Here is a 16,586-nt window from a genome sequence, read left to right as displayed (position 1 = left end):
AGGAACAAAGTTCTATCATGGTGATACCTCCCAGTAACAGAGCCCTGTGGCGGTGTCCATTCTACAGAGCCATGATCAAGCTCCCGCACGCGTTCTGATCTTTGAGGAAAAGCTGATTCCACACGATGCAAAAGGGCCTGTCGAGGGTATTTGTGGGACCTAAGTGAAGTTCACTTTCATAGTTTGGCAAGCTGTAGCTTCAGACCCTCCATCCCAGAACATGATAAATGCTTCTGACGTTTGCTTCAGACACAGCATGCTAGGATGGCTTTTCAGTTCTCAAATGCAGGAGTACGCCTTATTGATCAAGTGTCTTTCATTAAAGGTTGCTGAAGCCCCTCAGCCACAGGAGTGATGCCCCCCCTCCCAGACCCTTTCCCCAGGCCCAGGCTTCTGGGCAAGGAGGATTACTGTTGTTGGATTATGGGCATATACCTGAATTTGTTGGGGTTTTTTTTTTTCAATTCTTAATATAATCACGCTGGAGAAGACTGCAATTAGGTAAATCTCACATTTACTTGGTACTTCTCTCCCCAAACTCCATCTGATTCTTCATACACACATTTTAAGAAAATAAAGAGGAAGCATGTCCTCCAAATAATCCTCCACATTAGAATTTACCATTCTGCTTTGAACCTGCGTCCTGCTGCCAGCGAGGGCTTCCCTGCCAAGGTAGAGCCAGTTAAGGGAATTAGAGGGGGTCAGTGGTTTGCCTCTGGCCAGAGGTGGTGGGAGATTTTCATTAGCATTTGCCCCTTTGCCTCCCACTGGGCTTCCGTCACCCTCCTCCTCTTATCAGCATGTCCTTCACCTCCAGGGGCTGCCCAGGTCTATCAGATCCCATCGAGTTCTTCCAACAAGAAGGCAGCGTGAGCTCGGGGCTCTTTGGAGCTAAGCCGAGAGTTCAAGTTGCTTTGGTTCTAAGCCTAAAACCTGAAAATAAAGTAATCTGAAATGGAAACGCCACCTTCTCCCTTTTCTGTTCTACGTAGTTCGGACTTTCTTCACCCACCCACCTCCGCCTGTGCCTCCCTTGCTCGGCCCTGGCCCGGCTCTGTGCATAATGTGCGTTTCATACGTGTTCAGTGGAATTGGACAGATGCACTTCTGAGTAGGGAGGCCTTTCAGAGGAACTCACAGCGAAAGCGTTGGAGTAATTGTGGCTAGTGTTGCTGTGATTGAACTCTCTTCATCTTTTTTATTGAATGAGAATGAAAGTCTCTAAGACTCGTTAAGGGTCCAGGGTTTGGGGACCGAGGTACTGGCATCACGTCTTCCTCCTGCGTCCTTCTTCCCTCTCCTTTCCCTCTTTTAGTGTGAGAAGGTCAAGAGAATGTGGAGCTGGGCATGGCCATCCATTGAGTACATCAGGTTTCAATGAAAGTTACATTTACCCTAAATGCCAGCTAAGACTCTTCCAGATTTCAACCTCTTGGCCCTAAAGATCCCTCAGGTGCTTTTTCTTACCAGGACAAGTCCCTCCTTCTTCTCTTTCCTAGAACTAGGGCTGCAGAGTTGCAGGCTGGAGAAACAGCCCAGTCCTGGAGTGTGCATCACGCCCACGGCTTTTCCAGGAGGGGACTTTTCCAGGAGGGGCCTCGGTCCCCTGCATCGACCCCGACCTCCCCTGGGGGCCTGGAGAAGGACGTCTTCTCTCCCAACACCAAGCATGCAGTCCTGTGGGCCTGGAGAAACCTCAGTGCTGAGCTTGAGGGGGTTCTGTGCTGGCTTACCTGACATCTGTCCCCAGGAAGCACTGAGAACCCGGGCTAATGCTGGCACCCCTAGGTTCTACTCAGGTCTCATCCATACGGAGTGCTGCCAGGAATAAAATTATCATCCCGTGAGAGATGCACATATGTGATGGAACTTGGGAGCAGCATGGACAGTGTTCCTAAGTGACAGTTTTATAAAGAAAATGGACTGACGTGATGAATGCCAGCAAAATACATAGCTAATTATTAGATGATCACAGCTGTTGCCTTTTTCATTTCGATAACTACGCTGTTTATTATGGTGCTTCAGTAAATTCCATGGTGGACCTGGTAGCTAGTATTTCTGGATACTCCCCTGACCAGGCGATATGACTTATTTTCAGAGTTCTGGGTGTTATTTATCTAGGTCAAAGGCCAGAAGCAGTGGGATAGTGCAATTCCTGGGACCAAGGAGAACCCAGTAATGAGGGACAGAAGACACTAAATCAAGTGTCAGGTTAGCAAGCTGAAGTCTTCATATTTATAATAAACTGGGCTGCAGAAAAGAAAAACAGCTTTCCCTTGGCCCTGTTGGTGGCCAAGCTGAACAGCATCTTTGGTGACAGACGAGCTGGCATCAGCAGATGCAGCGTTTCTTGAATGCTCGTGATTTAACAACAGCTCTATTAGTTAGCTCTCCAGTCGTAACCCATGAGCGAGCTTTACGGTAAATGGGCCCTTTATTAACTTATTAGTGCCCAAATCCAAACTGAGTCCACCTGAAAGAACTCTAATTTAAGGAGTGCCCATGGCTGCTTTTCTCAACAATTTCTTCCCTGATCTTTTATCTTTTGAATGGGTATTTCCAAAGATAAAATAACCACGATCACCAGAAACTAACCACAGTAGTTTTCCTACCCAGTATTCAGAAAAATCTCCATTTGTCACTTACCCAGGATTTACCAAAAATCGGGCATCAGAGAGAGTGGGTGGCAGTTGGAAGACCTAAGCTGACTCTGTATCTACACAGATTGGGCGGCCTCGGGCAAGCCTTGCAGCCTCAGCTCTGTAGTGTATGGTGAGATGAAGCTTTCTCTCTCTAGCTCTCTCTTATGGGCACAAACGATTAAGCATCTAGTGACTAGGTCTTCTGCACTCCCAGGTCAAAGGTGGTTAAAGGGAGAGCTGGGAGAGCAGAGATCATCTGCTAGATTCCTGAGAACGCTGGCTCGTACAGCACTGTCATGAATGAGGGCTCAGTGTGATGGTAACTTTTATTTATTGAGGACCTACTTTGTGCCAAGTACTCAGCATGATTATTTGCTTAATAATCTTATAAAACCCTCCAGATAGGGGCTATTATCTCCATTTTATTGTTGAGGAAACTGTTAAAATAATATGTTGCTAGTCACACAGCTTGTAAGAGCCAGGACGTCCTGACTTTGAAGTTCATGATCTTTCTAGATGTGGCTTGAGGGAGATTAAGTCACTTGTCCACAGATGCACATCCGTAAAAGGTACAACCAGAACTCAAACCCAGGCAGTGGGTCTCCAGAGCGTGTGCTCCAAAGCTCCAGGCTGTGCTCCACGTGGTCAGAGGGAGGACACTCAGACAGTGAGTGTTCTTAATATTGGAGAGGATCAGAATCCCACATCCCACTTGACAGAGAATGCCTGTGTCTTAGGATGTAGCTTTTTTTTTTAATATGTATTTATTTATTTATTCGGCCGTGCCGGGTCTTAGTTGTGGCATGCGGGATCTTTTAGTTGTGGCGTGCGGGCTCTTAGTTGCAGTGTGTGGGATCTAGTTCCCTGACCAGGGATCGAACCCAGGTCCCCTGCATTGGGAGCACAGAGCCTTAACCACTGGGCCACCAGGGAAGTCCCAGGATGTATATTTAAACAGCTTATCCATTTAAAATAAGTATCCTAGCACTGAACTAAGAGATGGGGCCTTTTCTAACAGGCTGCTGTCAGAGTCGCTGTCCTTGCTGACAGACTAGCCCCTGAAATGTGCCCATCTCCCTCCTCAAATCCTGGCCAGATTTTTCCCAACCTGCTAATTGGTGTAAGGGGCCCCGCTCCCAAAGGCTGCCCGGCCATGAGCCTCACGGGAAGGGCTTGTCCCCTGGCTTCGTTCTCCCTCCTTCCAGCACTGTGGTCCCCTGATGGCTGCCTGGTGACAGATGCTGGTGATGGAGGGCGTCAGGGAATCTCCCATCCCCACTCCCCGAAGCGCTTCTTCGCGGAGCACCTCTCATTACGGCCCCGTTTCTGGTCTCGCACATGTTCTCCCACACTTAGCTCTATTATGCCACCACTTGTCTCCTTTCCCAGCCTGGCTTTGAATAACGTAAATCTTTCCTCTTGATAGCGTCGCTGCTCATTATTTTCTGTCTGGTACCACATGCGCTTACCCACTGGTACCTCTGAGAAGCCAGCCACCCACAGTGCAGCGACAGTCCCCCCCCCCCCACCATCTCTGTAAAGGCAGCTCAGTGCGGGCCCAGCCCCAGGTGGGAGAGGTTCAAGCCCTGCTGGCTTTGGTGGGAGGACAGCGCTCTTTCTTTGGCTCCGACCCAGAACACACTCTGTAGGAGGAGTGGGTCAGGGGCCACTGCCCTTTCACCTTTGCCAGGCAACTGGCTTTGGACAAGTCACTTGAGTATCCTCTACTGAGTGATTGATTTTATCAACACGGGGCAGATGCTGCCCCCAAACAGGCCCGGAGTGCCCTCAGCCTCCTGAAGTCTGCCCTCTACCCCCCAAACTCAGCACCAGATCCAACGGCTCTGGACCTCCAGGTGAAGATTAGTCTATGGTCTTCGAAGATGTCACGTAGGATTATTACCGTGGTTTTATGCAAAGAAATGCACTCCGATTTTGTTCTGTAACTAACAACTGTGCCTAGAATCTCTGGAGTCCCTCAGTGTGACCCTGTGATTCTGTAACAGTAACTATGTTTCGATGGAATAATGACTTTGTAACGTAATGTTGAAAAGCTCCCTCTGTAAATGTAGGGAGCACACACCTGCTTGGTGCTCCCTGGACTTCCCAGTATCCGAGTTATTTGAGACCTCCAAGATTATTACTATTTGGAATTTGATTCCATGGTCTCCTTAAAAACTTCTGGAAGGGCTTCCCTGGTGGCGCAGTGGTTGAGAGTCCACCTGCCGATGCAGGGGACACGTGTTCGTGCCCCGGTCCGGGAGGATCCCGCATGCCGCGGAGCGGCTGGGCCCGTGAGCCATGGCCGCTGAGCCTGCGCGTCTGGAGCCTGTGCTCCGCAACGGGAGAGGCCACAGCAGGGAGAGGCCTGCATACCGCAAAAAAAAGAAAAACAACTTCTGGAAGCTTTCAGGCACATGAAATCATCAAGATCTTCCTTTAGAAAAAGTAATTTCAGTTTCTAGAAAACTGAAAATTAAAGTTTCTAGAAACTTTACCAGAAAAGTGTTTTAAACTTTCTCCTGTTCTATTTTTAATTTGTTCCAATTTTAATTTGTTTCTTTACAAAACATCTCTGCCTGTCTCTCGTATCAGGTGAAGCACGCACATTTGGCAAATCAAAAGGGGGAAAGAAAGTCACATTTGTGGGTTTCAGCGTGCCAGTGGTGGATTAGCAATAGAATCTTACATTATGTTATAAGGAGGAAACCACTCTTTAAATATTGGCTGGAAAGTCACACCCTTAATCACTTGCAGTGTGTTTTAGAAATTGGCACTATTGCAAAAATCTTTTACAATAGATTTGTCAGAATGTCCTAAGCATAGAAGAATATGGAAGGTTGCTGCATTTCTTGGTAGATCAGAAAAGCGAGTGTGTTGAGAAGAATACATATTGAGAAGTATGTACTGTTTAAGGTTCCTGTCTCTTCAGTCATCTTACTTGGAATGGTTGGAGAATTTTCCTGAAGTGGCTAATGTACCATAAGTAGACAATGTGAGTACGTCTATCACGTGTGATCAAGACAGAAAAGAAGGGAATAAAATAAGGTCAATACCTCATTTCGCTTTTAGAGCCTCAGATCAAATCTTACATGGATTACTCCCCTTTACGGAAGATGTAGGTAGACTGTATATTCTTTAATTGGGGGCGGGGGGAGGAAGAAGGAGAATACTTTATTCTTTGTCTCTCGTCACTGTGGATATGTATGTTCATTAAATATTTTTTTTCCTTTAATTAAAAAAAATTAAGCCTTGGAGAAAGGCTTCTAGTGCTATTAATTTGATGTAGAAAGTCTACTTTATACTAGTTGGTTTGAAGAATATGAATTCATTCTTTTTTTCCCTCCCTTCCTTTTTTCTTTGAAGAATGATATTTTATACTTGTATGTTGCTCTAGAGTCTGTCTTTATTTCTTTATTTCTTCACACCTGTCCTGCAAGGGAGGTGACACAGCTGGCCCAGTTTAGGGATAAGGAAACCAAGGCCCCTGCCTTAGGTGAACAGCCACACCATGGTGGTGGTGTTTGGATAAGAACCCGGTCTCCTGGCTCCTGGCAGGCAGTGCCCATCACACCTGGAACCTGTAAGAAAGGAGATGTACTTTAGGTACAATGGACCCTTTTGTTATCCCTCCTTTTTCCCCCCTCAAGAGCCGAATCCCATCCAAACATACGTAGAAACCAAGGAAGGCTTCCTGGGCTACGCTGAGGGCAGCGCGGCACTGCCTCGGCCTTCCCCGTCGCTGTCATCAGGCAGGGCTGGACGTCAACTCGGTCTCTCGCCTGGGCTTCACTCTCGCTCATCTGAGGCTAAATCGCCCTTGAGAGACGGGACGGTGGGTATTTACGTGGCTTACACGCATCACCGGGAGTCTCGGTGTCACCATCGCTGCCACTCTGCCTCAGCGAGAGGGACACAGGACGCCGGACTGAGTTGTCAGTGCTCCCTGGCTCTGCAGTTTGGCTGTTCTGTCTCGGGAGATGGCTCCTTTGGGTCTAGAATCCCTTCTGATGGTCTCACCCGCCCTACTTGCCCCACCATGCTTCCTGCTGGCAGATTTGGGTGAACCCATCTCACATGCCTCTGTGTGCCTTGGAGAACCATTTCCAGATGTGTTTTAGGAACTTAAGAGTAGATGTGGAAGGTGAAGATAATTCTGATACTGAGGATGGCTGTGTCCTCTCTGTGTCCCACTACCCCCATCGTCTGTAGTCTTTCTCTGACTGGTGAGGGACTCTTCGGATGGTCAAATTTGCCCCCAGCCCTCCTGGGCCATATAGTCTGAAGAGAGCCTGCAGCCGGACAGCTTGGGGGTAGAGAGACAGGCAGCGAGGAACCTCCCTGGTCCTCAACCGTGCGCTTGTGCACTGAGCCTCAGGACGGGTGGGGGTGGGGGGCGCGGCGGGGGGAGGGAGTCTGGGTGACCACGTGGGCGGATCTGCCTGTCAGTGGGCTGCGCCGAAGGCTGTGGCAGCCGGCACTGCTCCATGTTGATGGAGAGTCTGTCCAGTTCAGGCGCAAAGCTCTGCGAGTCTCACGTATCCGCTCTCCATCAGTCCTGCCAGGCCATCCAGTAGGAGGCGCTGGGGTGATTAATAAGCAGGACAGGAAGACAAGTGCTGCCTGGAGCAACCGCTGTCTGCCACCATCCACTGAATAATTAGATAACTGCAGCAAAGCGGGCTCTCAACCAGGGAGAGCTTTGGTAGGTGACGTGCTAAGCTAGTCCCAGAGAGTCAGGGCGTCAGGCCCACGCTCCCCCACTTTGGGCCTCTCTAGCTCCTCTGCTGCTGGGCCTAAAATAGTGACAGTCCCCTGGACCCTGAGAGCTGGGGAGAAGGCTATGCACGTTGACAGCTGTGGGTACCCTCTACCCAGGGCAGCAGTCAGAGGGAGGGTTGACGTACATGTTGCCAAAAACCTACCAGTGTTTGCAACAAAAGCACAAACTCCTGGCAAGAAGTCGGGAGACTTTCTTGATCACAAGTGGTATCTCCTAAGCACTTTAATTACAGAGGATTAGCAGGAAGTGCAGTGCTGGGCTCAAGGAATAATGACACAAAGACAAAGCAGAGAAACCCAATTTCCTTCCTTTAAGGGGAAAAAAATTATCCATTTATTTAAATGAATTACAAAGGAGAGAATGGAGTGTGGCATTTCCCTCAGCCCGGAATTCAGTGGATTTTTATAGAGCTGCGTATCTCCTTGGTCAGACCAGAAGCTGGGATCTGCAGCCTATCTGCAGAAATTGAACTGCAGGCTCAGAAGTTCATTAAGATTCAGGAGCCTTCCCCCTGGACAAATGACTCACTGATCCAGCCCCCTCTGTGCTGCTTCTCCTTGCGGGCCCTTGCCTGGCTTAGTTCATATTGTACATTCAGCACCTCTAGTTACCCAGAAATTGCATGCAAAGTTGTGAAATAGAAAAGCAGTGGGCCATGTGACCCCAGCAGTTCTGCCTGGGGTTGCATCATCCTTGACTTGTAGTGTTCAGGGGCTGGGCTAGGAGGTTTGCTTACAGAAAGACCAGAGGGGGGCTTCCCTGGTGGTGCAGTGGTTGAGAGTCCGCCTGCCGATGCGGGGGACACGGGTTCGTGCCCTGGGAAGATCCCACATGCCACGGAGCGGCTGGGCCCGTGAGCCATGGCCGCTGAGCCTGCGCGTCCGGAGCCTGTGCTCCGCGGCGGGAGAGGCCACAGCAGTGAGAGGCCCGTGTACCGCAAAAAAAAAAAAAGAAAAAAAGAAAGACCAGAGGGCCCAGCGTAAGTGGGGCAAATCTATAGTAATGAATGGAACTGAAATAAGATTGGAGACATTCATGGTGAACAAGAAAATTGCCAGAATGGAATGTAGACAGAAGTGATGGTCATTGTCATACACGCAATGACTATGTGTGAGACCTGACGGGTTTTACTAACAGGAGCTTTTTTTTTTTTTTTTGCGGTACACGGGCCTCTCACTGCTGCGGCCTCTCCCATTGCGGAGCACAGGCTCCAGACGCGCAGGCTCAGCGGCCATGGCTCACGGGCCCAGCCGCTCCGCAGCACGTGGGATCCTCCCGGACCGGGGCACGAACCCGTGTCCCCTGCATCGGCAGGCGGACTCTCAACCACTGCGCCACCAGGGAAGCCCCTAACAGGAGCTTTTTAAGGCCCAGCACTTAATACCCAGCTCCATCTGCAGTGATTCCCCCATGGCATCCTGTTTTTGAGTCCAGGCCAAGGAGTTCTAAAACCTTATCATTCACACTGTGATTGGAAAATGCTAGGATATCGTGATTCAGATTGTGGCAATACAGAGAAGAGGAGGAGAAAAAGGAATCAGGTGCCTACCCTGTGCTCAGCACTTCACATGTCAATTCATTTCATTCCCACAACAGTCCCATGAGATAGGTGACGTTGTCCCTAATATACAGGTGAGAAAACTGAGGCTCCGAGAAGTGTGACTGTGTATAGGAGGCAATACTTGGCATAATGGAAAAAGTATGGGTTTTGGAGTCAGAGGTGGGATCAGAGCCTAGCCTTACCACCCGCAATTTCTGTAGCATCTGTTTTCTCATCTATAAAATCTGGACGCCTATGCACTGGCCTGTTGGGAGGATTAAATAAGATACCATAGATAACAGCACAGCCTTAGCACACCATAGACCCTCAGGAAAAGGCAGGTACCATGGTATGACCTCAGAGAGAAAACCAAGATTTGCACCTTGAGGGGTCAGCCTCATGCCAGCCTTCCACCATGACACCCGCCCCCTCCCCGGCCTCCGGATCCACACCTGAGTACTATTCTTAAGTGATAAGAACAAGCCCAGCTGGGACACAGTGCAAGCCCATCCGATGAGTCCAGTGCCCTAGGAATTCTTTACCTTTCAGCTTTGCCCACTGCAGATGAGTTCCCATGCCTCAGCAGACAGGGCTGAGATAAGCAGGAGGGTGACCTCACTCGGTATGCACAGTGTAGATTATTCTCTGAGCATTTCTGTATGTTTGAAATCCTTTATGTAAAATTTTACAATCCCTTTCCCCAAAATTGCATGACTGAGATTTCTTCAGGCCTGAACATTGATTGGATGAAGAGGGCATGACACAGAGAGGAATTTCAAAATAACCCTGAATATAGCATCAGGATTTGCCACATCGTATTACAAAAATCTCCTGTCTCTGTGTCTGTGTGCCCTGCTCCTCTGTGTATTATGTGTCTTCTGCATCCCCAGTGCCCAGCTCAGTGCCTGGCTCATCGAGTAGGTGAAGTAGCAATGCAGTAACAAAGAGCTGGTAAGGGAGCAAATGCTGGCCATTTCCCCGGGATTTGAGCCTCTAGAACTGTGTGTGTGACTTCACCTTGACTTCTGCTCACTTCAGAACTCTAGGGCAAGCAGTCCATTCCCACAAGTACCCCACGCGGCCCCGGGGTGGGGCTGAGCGGGGCTGAGCCCTAGAAATGTCCATGTTCAATGACTTAGGAGGTGGGTTAAAGGGGCACTGCTGCCTGTTTCCCACAGAGACGCACTTTCATCCCTTGAAACGATCATTTCTCTGCACTCACTTAATGGGATCCCAAATAACATGTTTCAAACAAGTCTTTTATCACTGTTGCCCCTTGGAACACATTTCAAATGCTGGCCATTAAAAACCGGCCGTTTCACAGGCTTCTAATGATGACACTAATAACTGTGGGTTTTTGTCTCTAAGAGTCCTGACGGGCAAGACTCAAGGAGTAAATTACGGAGCTAACTTTTATGTACAGGGTTTACTGATCTGTGAGCTTCAAGGGAACTACACCAGCCCCCCCAAAGCTTGGCAGTCCAGATTACCTTTTCATCTAAGTAATTGGGCCACCTGGGTACAGTTAATTTTCTATTTATAGTAACAGGAAGACAAAGAACATGATGTGCCAGTTCTGTAATAAAGTAACAGACGCATCAAAATAGTCTACCTGGTAATTATAAATCAATTGAGTTTTCCCATGACCCGCCGAGGGTTATGTTGCTAATTCGTTGTGCATTTTATCATAGTTTGTCACGAGAAGATTCCATCCTGCCACGTATACTTGTGTCTCCGGAGTACGTAAAGGTGCTCCATCATAAAGTATCCAACTGTCTTAATCCCTGTCATTTCCTGTTTTTGTTTCTTAACAGGTGAAAGTCATGCTTCGCATTTGTTCCACCTTGTCTCGCGATACCTCGGAATCCAGCTCTTTCTTAAAGGTGGACCCACGAAAGAAGCAGATCACCTTGTATGACCCCCTGACATGTGGAGGTCTAAATGCCTTCCAAAAGAGAGGGAACCAAGTTCCTCCTAAGATGTTTGCCTTTGATGCGGTTTTTCCACAAGATGCTTCTCAGGTGGGTACAACCTCTTCTCAGGCTCAGGCGATATTGATTACTTTCAAGAAGCTTTAACTATTCACTAGGACCCATGAGCTGGGAGGGTATCTTCCAGAGCACTCTGATGGGTCGCTTCCACTGTCTACACAACAACTTTCGGAAGCCAATTTGAGTTCCATTGAATAGTTCAGTCCTTTTGAATCGCTGGTGTCACACCTTGGGCAGGATTGTTGTGCCAGGATTTCAACAAAACATACTCTTGGAGAGAAGGAAGAGAGAGCCAATCAGTGGATGGCAAACAGAAGCAGGAAGAGAGCAGGCAGAATTGGAAGTTTCGGGTACAGCTGCATCGAGATGCTGGCAACTGGTCCATTAAGACCCCACTCCTGCCTGGGCTTCTGGGTGTGAGCATGTAAGAAGGGAAAAGATGTTTCAAGGAGCTGGGTTAGAATTAGGCAGGGTTTGGGACTTCCCTGGCGATCCAGTGGTTAAGACTTCACCTTCCAATTCGATCCCTGGTCAGGGAGCTAAGATCCCACATACCTCTTGGCCAAAAAACCAAAACATAAAACAGAAGCAGTATTGTAACAAATTTACTAAAGACTTTAAAAATGGTCCACATCAAAAAAAAATTTAGAAAAAAAAAGAATTAGGCAGGGTTCTAGGACTCCATAGAGGGCAAGTCCTACTGAGGACCTGGAGGGCTAGGCAGGGAAACTGAGGCTGACGTGCAGTCCTGTGGCCTGCGTCAGGGGAGCGGAGAGGAAGAAGAGAGGCTGGGGAGAGCTGGTGTGTTGGTTAGCTATTGCTGCATTGGAAACCACCCTAAGCCTAGTGGATTAAAACCATAAGCATTTATTATTGCTCATGGGTCTGGAGGTCAGCTGAGCATTCCTCTGCTCCTAGCTCGGCTCACCTGTGTGTCAGTGACCAGCTCCGGGTTGGGTCAGCAGCTCTACTGATCTTGGCTGGATGCTATCACATGTTTGAGGGTTGGCTAGTTTTAGGCTGGTCCAGAATGGCCTTGGCCAGGTCACCTGGTCTGTGTTCCATGTTGTCTCTTATCAACCAGCAGGCCGTCTTGGGCTTGCTCTCAAGGCAACGAGAGGATCCAAGCTTGCAGGCCTCTTGAGGTCTAGGCTCGGAATTGACACATCATCACTTCTGCTGAATGCGACGGGTCCAAATTCGAGGAGTGGGGAAGAGGCTCTGTCTCTTGATTGGAGGAGCTGCGAAGTCACATTGCAAGGGGCACGCACACAGGGAGGGGTGGAGAATTGTGGCCATTTCTGTTAGTCTGTTATGAGTATAATTTGGAGCCTTCTTGGGGGACCAGGGTGCCAAGATTCCTTAACCAAGGCTCCTGGAACCAATCCCAGTAGAACAGATGTGTACTAGAAGATTCACTTACACCATCTGGTGCAATTCATCTGGAATGAATTGGTGCAACTGGATCTTCTAGTAGACATCTATAACCCAGGTTATAGGTGTACAGTGGCCTACTTTGCCTGCATTTTGGCATCAGACACCTGCATCTTCCTGATAAATTTCCAGCACTTCCCAAGATTTAAACAAAACAGTGTGCACTCGGGTAACCAATAGCCTAGAGCAGAACCTGAAGACAGGGTGCTGATGGGTACCATTTGCAGCTCTTGCTAATTTCCTCCATGTGATATCTGAGTATAGGAAGTAGCGATGTTCACACAGACACCATAGGCACTTAGCACGTATTATAGGCTCCATTCATTAGCAAGCTAAGCGTGTGGTTTTCCCAAAGAGTTTTACCATGAGAAGACAAAGTACTCTATGAATACGTTCTGTAGTTTTTCTCCTCGTTACATTTTTTTGTGTGTTGTACCACCCAGTGGGCTCACTAGTCTAACCCTGACATTGGGTCTAATAAATGGCCTACAAGTAATTTAATTAACACAGTTAAAACTTTTCAAAAGCGAATCTCCCTAAGTCGTAAGAATTCCAAAGCAAACCCTAAATTAAGTGTGGACTATTAATGAGTTTTAGATTTATTCCGGAAAAGGGAGCCATTTTTATTGCTAGTCTTTGCTTACATTTCACACTTGGTTCCAGAGCTCATGTGCTCACTCTTACTGTTGCTATTGCTTCAGAATTCTTGCTTTTGCTACATTTCCAATATAATAAATTACATTTCTATATAAATTTGTAGTTTTCAAGGAGTTTCATATACATTAACCCATTCTACTCTTCCTGGAACTCTGTGGTATTGAAAAGGGAGGTAGTGCTGTTTTCACATTACAGACAAGGAAACTGAGATTCAAAAATTCAGTCTCTCATTCACAGACTCTTTCTTGAGTGGACATCTGTCCTGGAGTCTTCCTATTAACCAGTCTGCGTCCTGCTCAGGATGGTGTTGTATCTTTGCCCTCTCGCCATTTTATCCACTAGTTACTAGCAGTGTGTCCTTGGGCAAGTCACTCTACCTCTCTGGGCCTCAGCGTCTTCATCCATAAAATGAAGACAAGTTCAAAACGGGCCTCATTGGGCTGCTGTGATTCACTTTGTGGATACACGTGAGGTGCTTAGAGCAGAGGCAGAACACAGTGAGCGCTCAACAAATGCTACTGTTTTTACCATGCTGTTGTCATTGTTAATAGTAATATCATGCTGCCGGCGTGTTCAGCCTCAGCCCCTGTGAAGGAGCACCCTCTGGGCCTCCGAAGCAGGAAAGCAGGAAAGCGTATAGAATGGGCCTCTGCTCTCAGGCCCCTGTTGTTGCCCTGTGAGGCAGCAGCAACCACCGTGGCCCAAGGCGGTCATGAACTTTGCTTTTACCCGGTCTTTAAGGACATCCTCCTTATAAGCCACACTCAGTACCCTCTAGTGGCCTCGGCGGTCACCAGCTGCCCATTGCTGGGGCATACCGCTGCTGGTTCTGGCTTTGGGGAGGTGTCTTAGTCCATTTTCACTTCCTTAACAAAACAGCACAGACTGGGTAGCTTATAAGCAACAGAAATTTATTTCTTACAGTCCTGGAGGTTGGAAGTCCAAGATCAAGGAGCTGGCAGATTCAGGATGTGGTGAGGGCCCCTTCTTGATTCATAGACAGATGTCTTCTCACTACGTCCATTGTGGAAGGTCCAGGGAGGACTCTGGGGCCTCTTTTATAAGGGCACTAACCCCCTCCACGAGGGCTCCACCCTCATGATTAATCACCTCCCGAAGGCCCCACCTTCAAATACCATCACATTGGACATTCAGTTTTAACATATGAACTTGGTGGGGTATGGGGAACACAAACATTCCATCGTCACCAGGAAGGGTGGGCAGCAGGACTGAGTCCTGCCAGTGGGTAACAGGCTTCCTGCACGCCCAGCCCTGCCTGTGGAGTCCACTCGGGAAGGCTCCTGCTTCTCTAGGCTCAAGGGGAAAGACAGCAAAGGGCCTCCAGGGGCCATTGTCAGCTAACAAACACCAGATGGACATGTTGCTGACTGCTCTCTTCTCAGTGGACACTGGGCAAGAATTCTGCAAGGGGAGGCCTGCCCACCCTGTGCCCGTGAGGCTGCTACCGTTTCTCTCTGTCCTCAGGCCTTTGGACGGGTGATTCAGTAACGTGCGTGGATGTGGTCCACACACAACCATCTTTCTCTTTGCTGACCTTGAATCTAATACACTTTGTTTTATGTATGGCTCAAGGTGGGCTCTCAGCCTCCAAACCCCATCTCACTTTATGTCTGAGGAAGGCAGAGTTCATTTGGTGATAACTTCTCCTGGCTCTGCAGAGGCACCTTCAGCAAATTCCATCAAGATTCCACCTCAGTCTCAGGGTTTAGCTCCGGACTCTCATTGCCTAGGCCCTGGGGGTGAGACAGATCCTGTGGTCCCCACCGCAGCCTCATCCTGCCACCCACTTCGTTCAGGAGGAGCCCCCAGCAGAGCTGCTGAGGCCATCACCAGAACAACTGACAGTTGTTAGGAGTGTGGTTTTTCAATTTCGGTTCGGGAGAGAACATTGATTTTCGAACACTTAGCTTCATTGTGTTGTTGCAACCTGGAGCTGAATAACCACATTCAGTGCCGAGGCTGCCGTCCTCAGATTCCCACTGGGAGGCACGTTGCTCCGATGCCCACTGAGCCCCGGGTTTGCACGTCCTCTGAATGCTTCCAGATCTGACTCTGGTGCTGAGGGAGAAAGGAAGGTGCAGCACGCGGTGAGTGATTCTGTCCTGCTGCTGTGAAAGCCTCAGATGCTAACCAGAGAGATTTCCCAGACCCCCAAGTTGGTTCACAAAATTTATTTTCTTATCATTTGCAGAGTGCTGTATTGGGTGTTAATGGGGAAATACAAAACGTTACCAAGAGACTGGCCTCTGTCTAAGGATGTAATAATCACATTGGAGATGAGACACATAACAGGCTGAAGACCACCCATTGTAACATACTGACCAATGGTGATTAATAGTGTATACATTGAATGTATCTAGAGAGAAAGAAAGAAAAGGCTGGGTTTTTTGTTTTGTTTTTTGGTGTTTGTTTTTGCGGTACGCGGGCCTGTCACTGTTGTGGCCTCTCCCGTTGCAGAGCCCAGGCTCAGCGGCCATGGCTCACGGGCCCGGCCGCTCTGCGGCACGTGGGATCTTCCCGGACCGGGGCACGAACCCGCGTCCCCTGCGTCGGCAGGCGGACTCTCAACCACTGCGCCACCAGGGAAGCCCGAAAGTCTGGTTTTGAAAAGAGAAGGATGTAGATGGAGAAAGAGGAGAGAGTTATCAGGAAGACAAAGCAGACATCACAAACCTCCTGCTTAGATTAGAACCATAATGTATCCCAAGGTCACTTTCCTGAAATGACACATCACCCTTTACCCTCTAACAAGCCTAGCCATTTCATAAGCTCTGAGTGTGTGTGTGTGGTGGTGGTGGAGGTGTGTGTGTGTAAAGGAAGGATCTAGTTAGCAGAGGGTGAATGGAATATTTAAATACTTGCCCGGGGAGGAGGCCAGAATGGCGTGAGGTCCATGAAAGCACTCTGCGTTCCCGTTCCAGCCTGTTCGTGCCTGGCCTGCAGAGACAGCAGCTGAAATGTACCACAAATTAGCAGAAGGGTGGTTTGCTTTTAATGTGTGTAATGCTCAGGCTCGCGAGTGAGTGGGAAGTACGAAGGGTTCTGCGCACCTCCAGAACTGCGTTAGAGCCGACCCATCTGGAAATGCCATGGCTCTGGGACCCTGAGTCCCAGGAGAGCAGGTGCAAGTTTCCATTGTTAATGGTCGACTCACAGTTTGTGTCTCCTCTTGTGTCTGCCAGGCGGAAGTGTGTGCTGGAACCGTGGCAGAGGTGATCCAGTCTGTGGTCAACGGGGCAGATGGCTGTGTGTTCTGTTTCGGCCACGCCAAGCTGGGTCAGTGAGAGCTTTACTTTTTCATGCTGCTTGCTGGATTTCCCTATCACTTTATCCATTGTTCTGTATTGTACCCAGAGTCCTCAGATGAAGGGAAAGGTGGTTTCCCGCAGGTGCTGAATTGAATAATCATGAATAACCATTTCTGCTTCTGAAATATAGATGCTCATCCTAAGTGGATTCCCAGTCATCTAGGAAAGCCTTAGAGTCCAAGAAATGCACAAAAGGAGGAGTGGGGCTGT

At 48.7% G+C, this 16,586-nt stretch overlaps 1 protein-coding gene across 1 annotated transcript in view; it reads left to right on the top strand.

Moving 5' to 3' along the window:
- The window catches only part of KIF26B (kinesin family member 26B), a 491,854-nt gene that overhangs the window by 385,149 nt on the left and 90,119 nt on the right, over positions 1-16,586 (top strand). Inside the window, exons 6-7 of the mRNA XM_060128442.1 lie at positions 10,780-10,986; positions 16,251-16,344. Of these exons, the coding sequence (XP_059984425.1) occupies positions 10,780-10,986; positions 16,251-16,344 (301 nt within the window). The remainder of the gene's footprint in view (positions 1-10,779; positions 10,987-16,250; positions 16,345-16,586) is intronic.

This window comes from Lagenorhynchus albirostris, chromosome 2, assembly GCF_949774975.1.
Source record: "Lagenorhynchus albirostris chromosome 2, mLagAlb1.1, whole genome shotgun sequence".
Taxonomy (NCBI): Eukaryota; Metazoa; Chordata; class Mammalia; order Artiodactyla; family Delphinidae; genus Lagenorhynchus; species Lagenorhynchus albirostris.
This window is presented reverse-complemented; position numbering and strand designations above follow the sequence as displayed.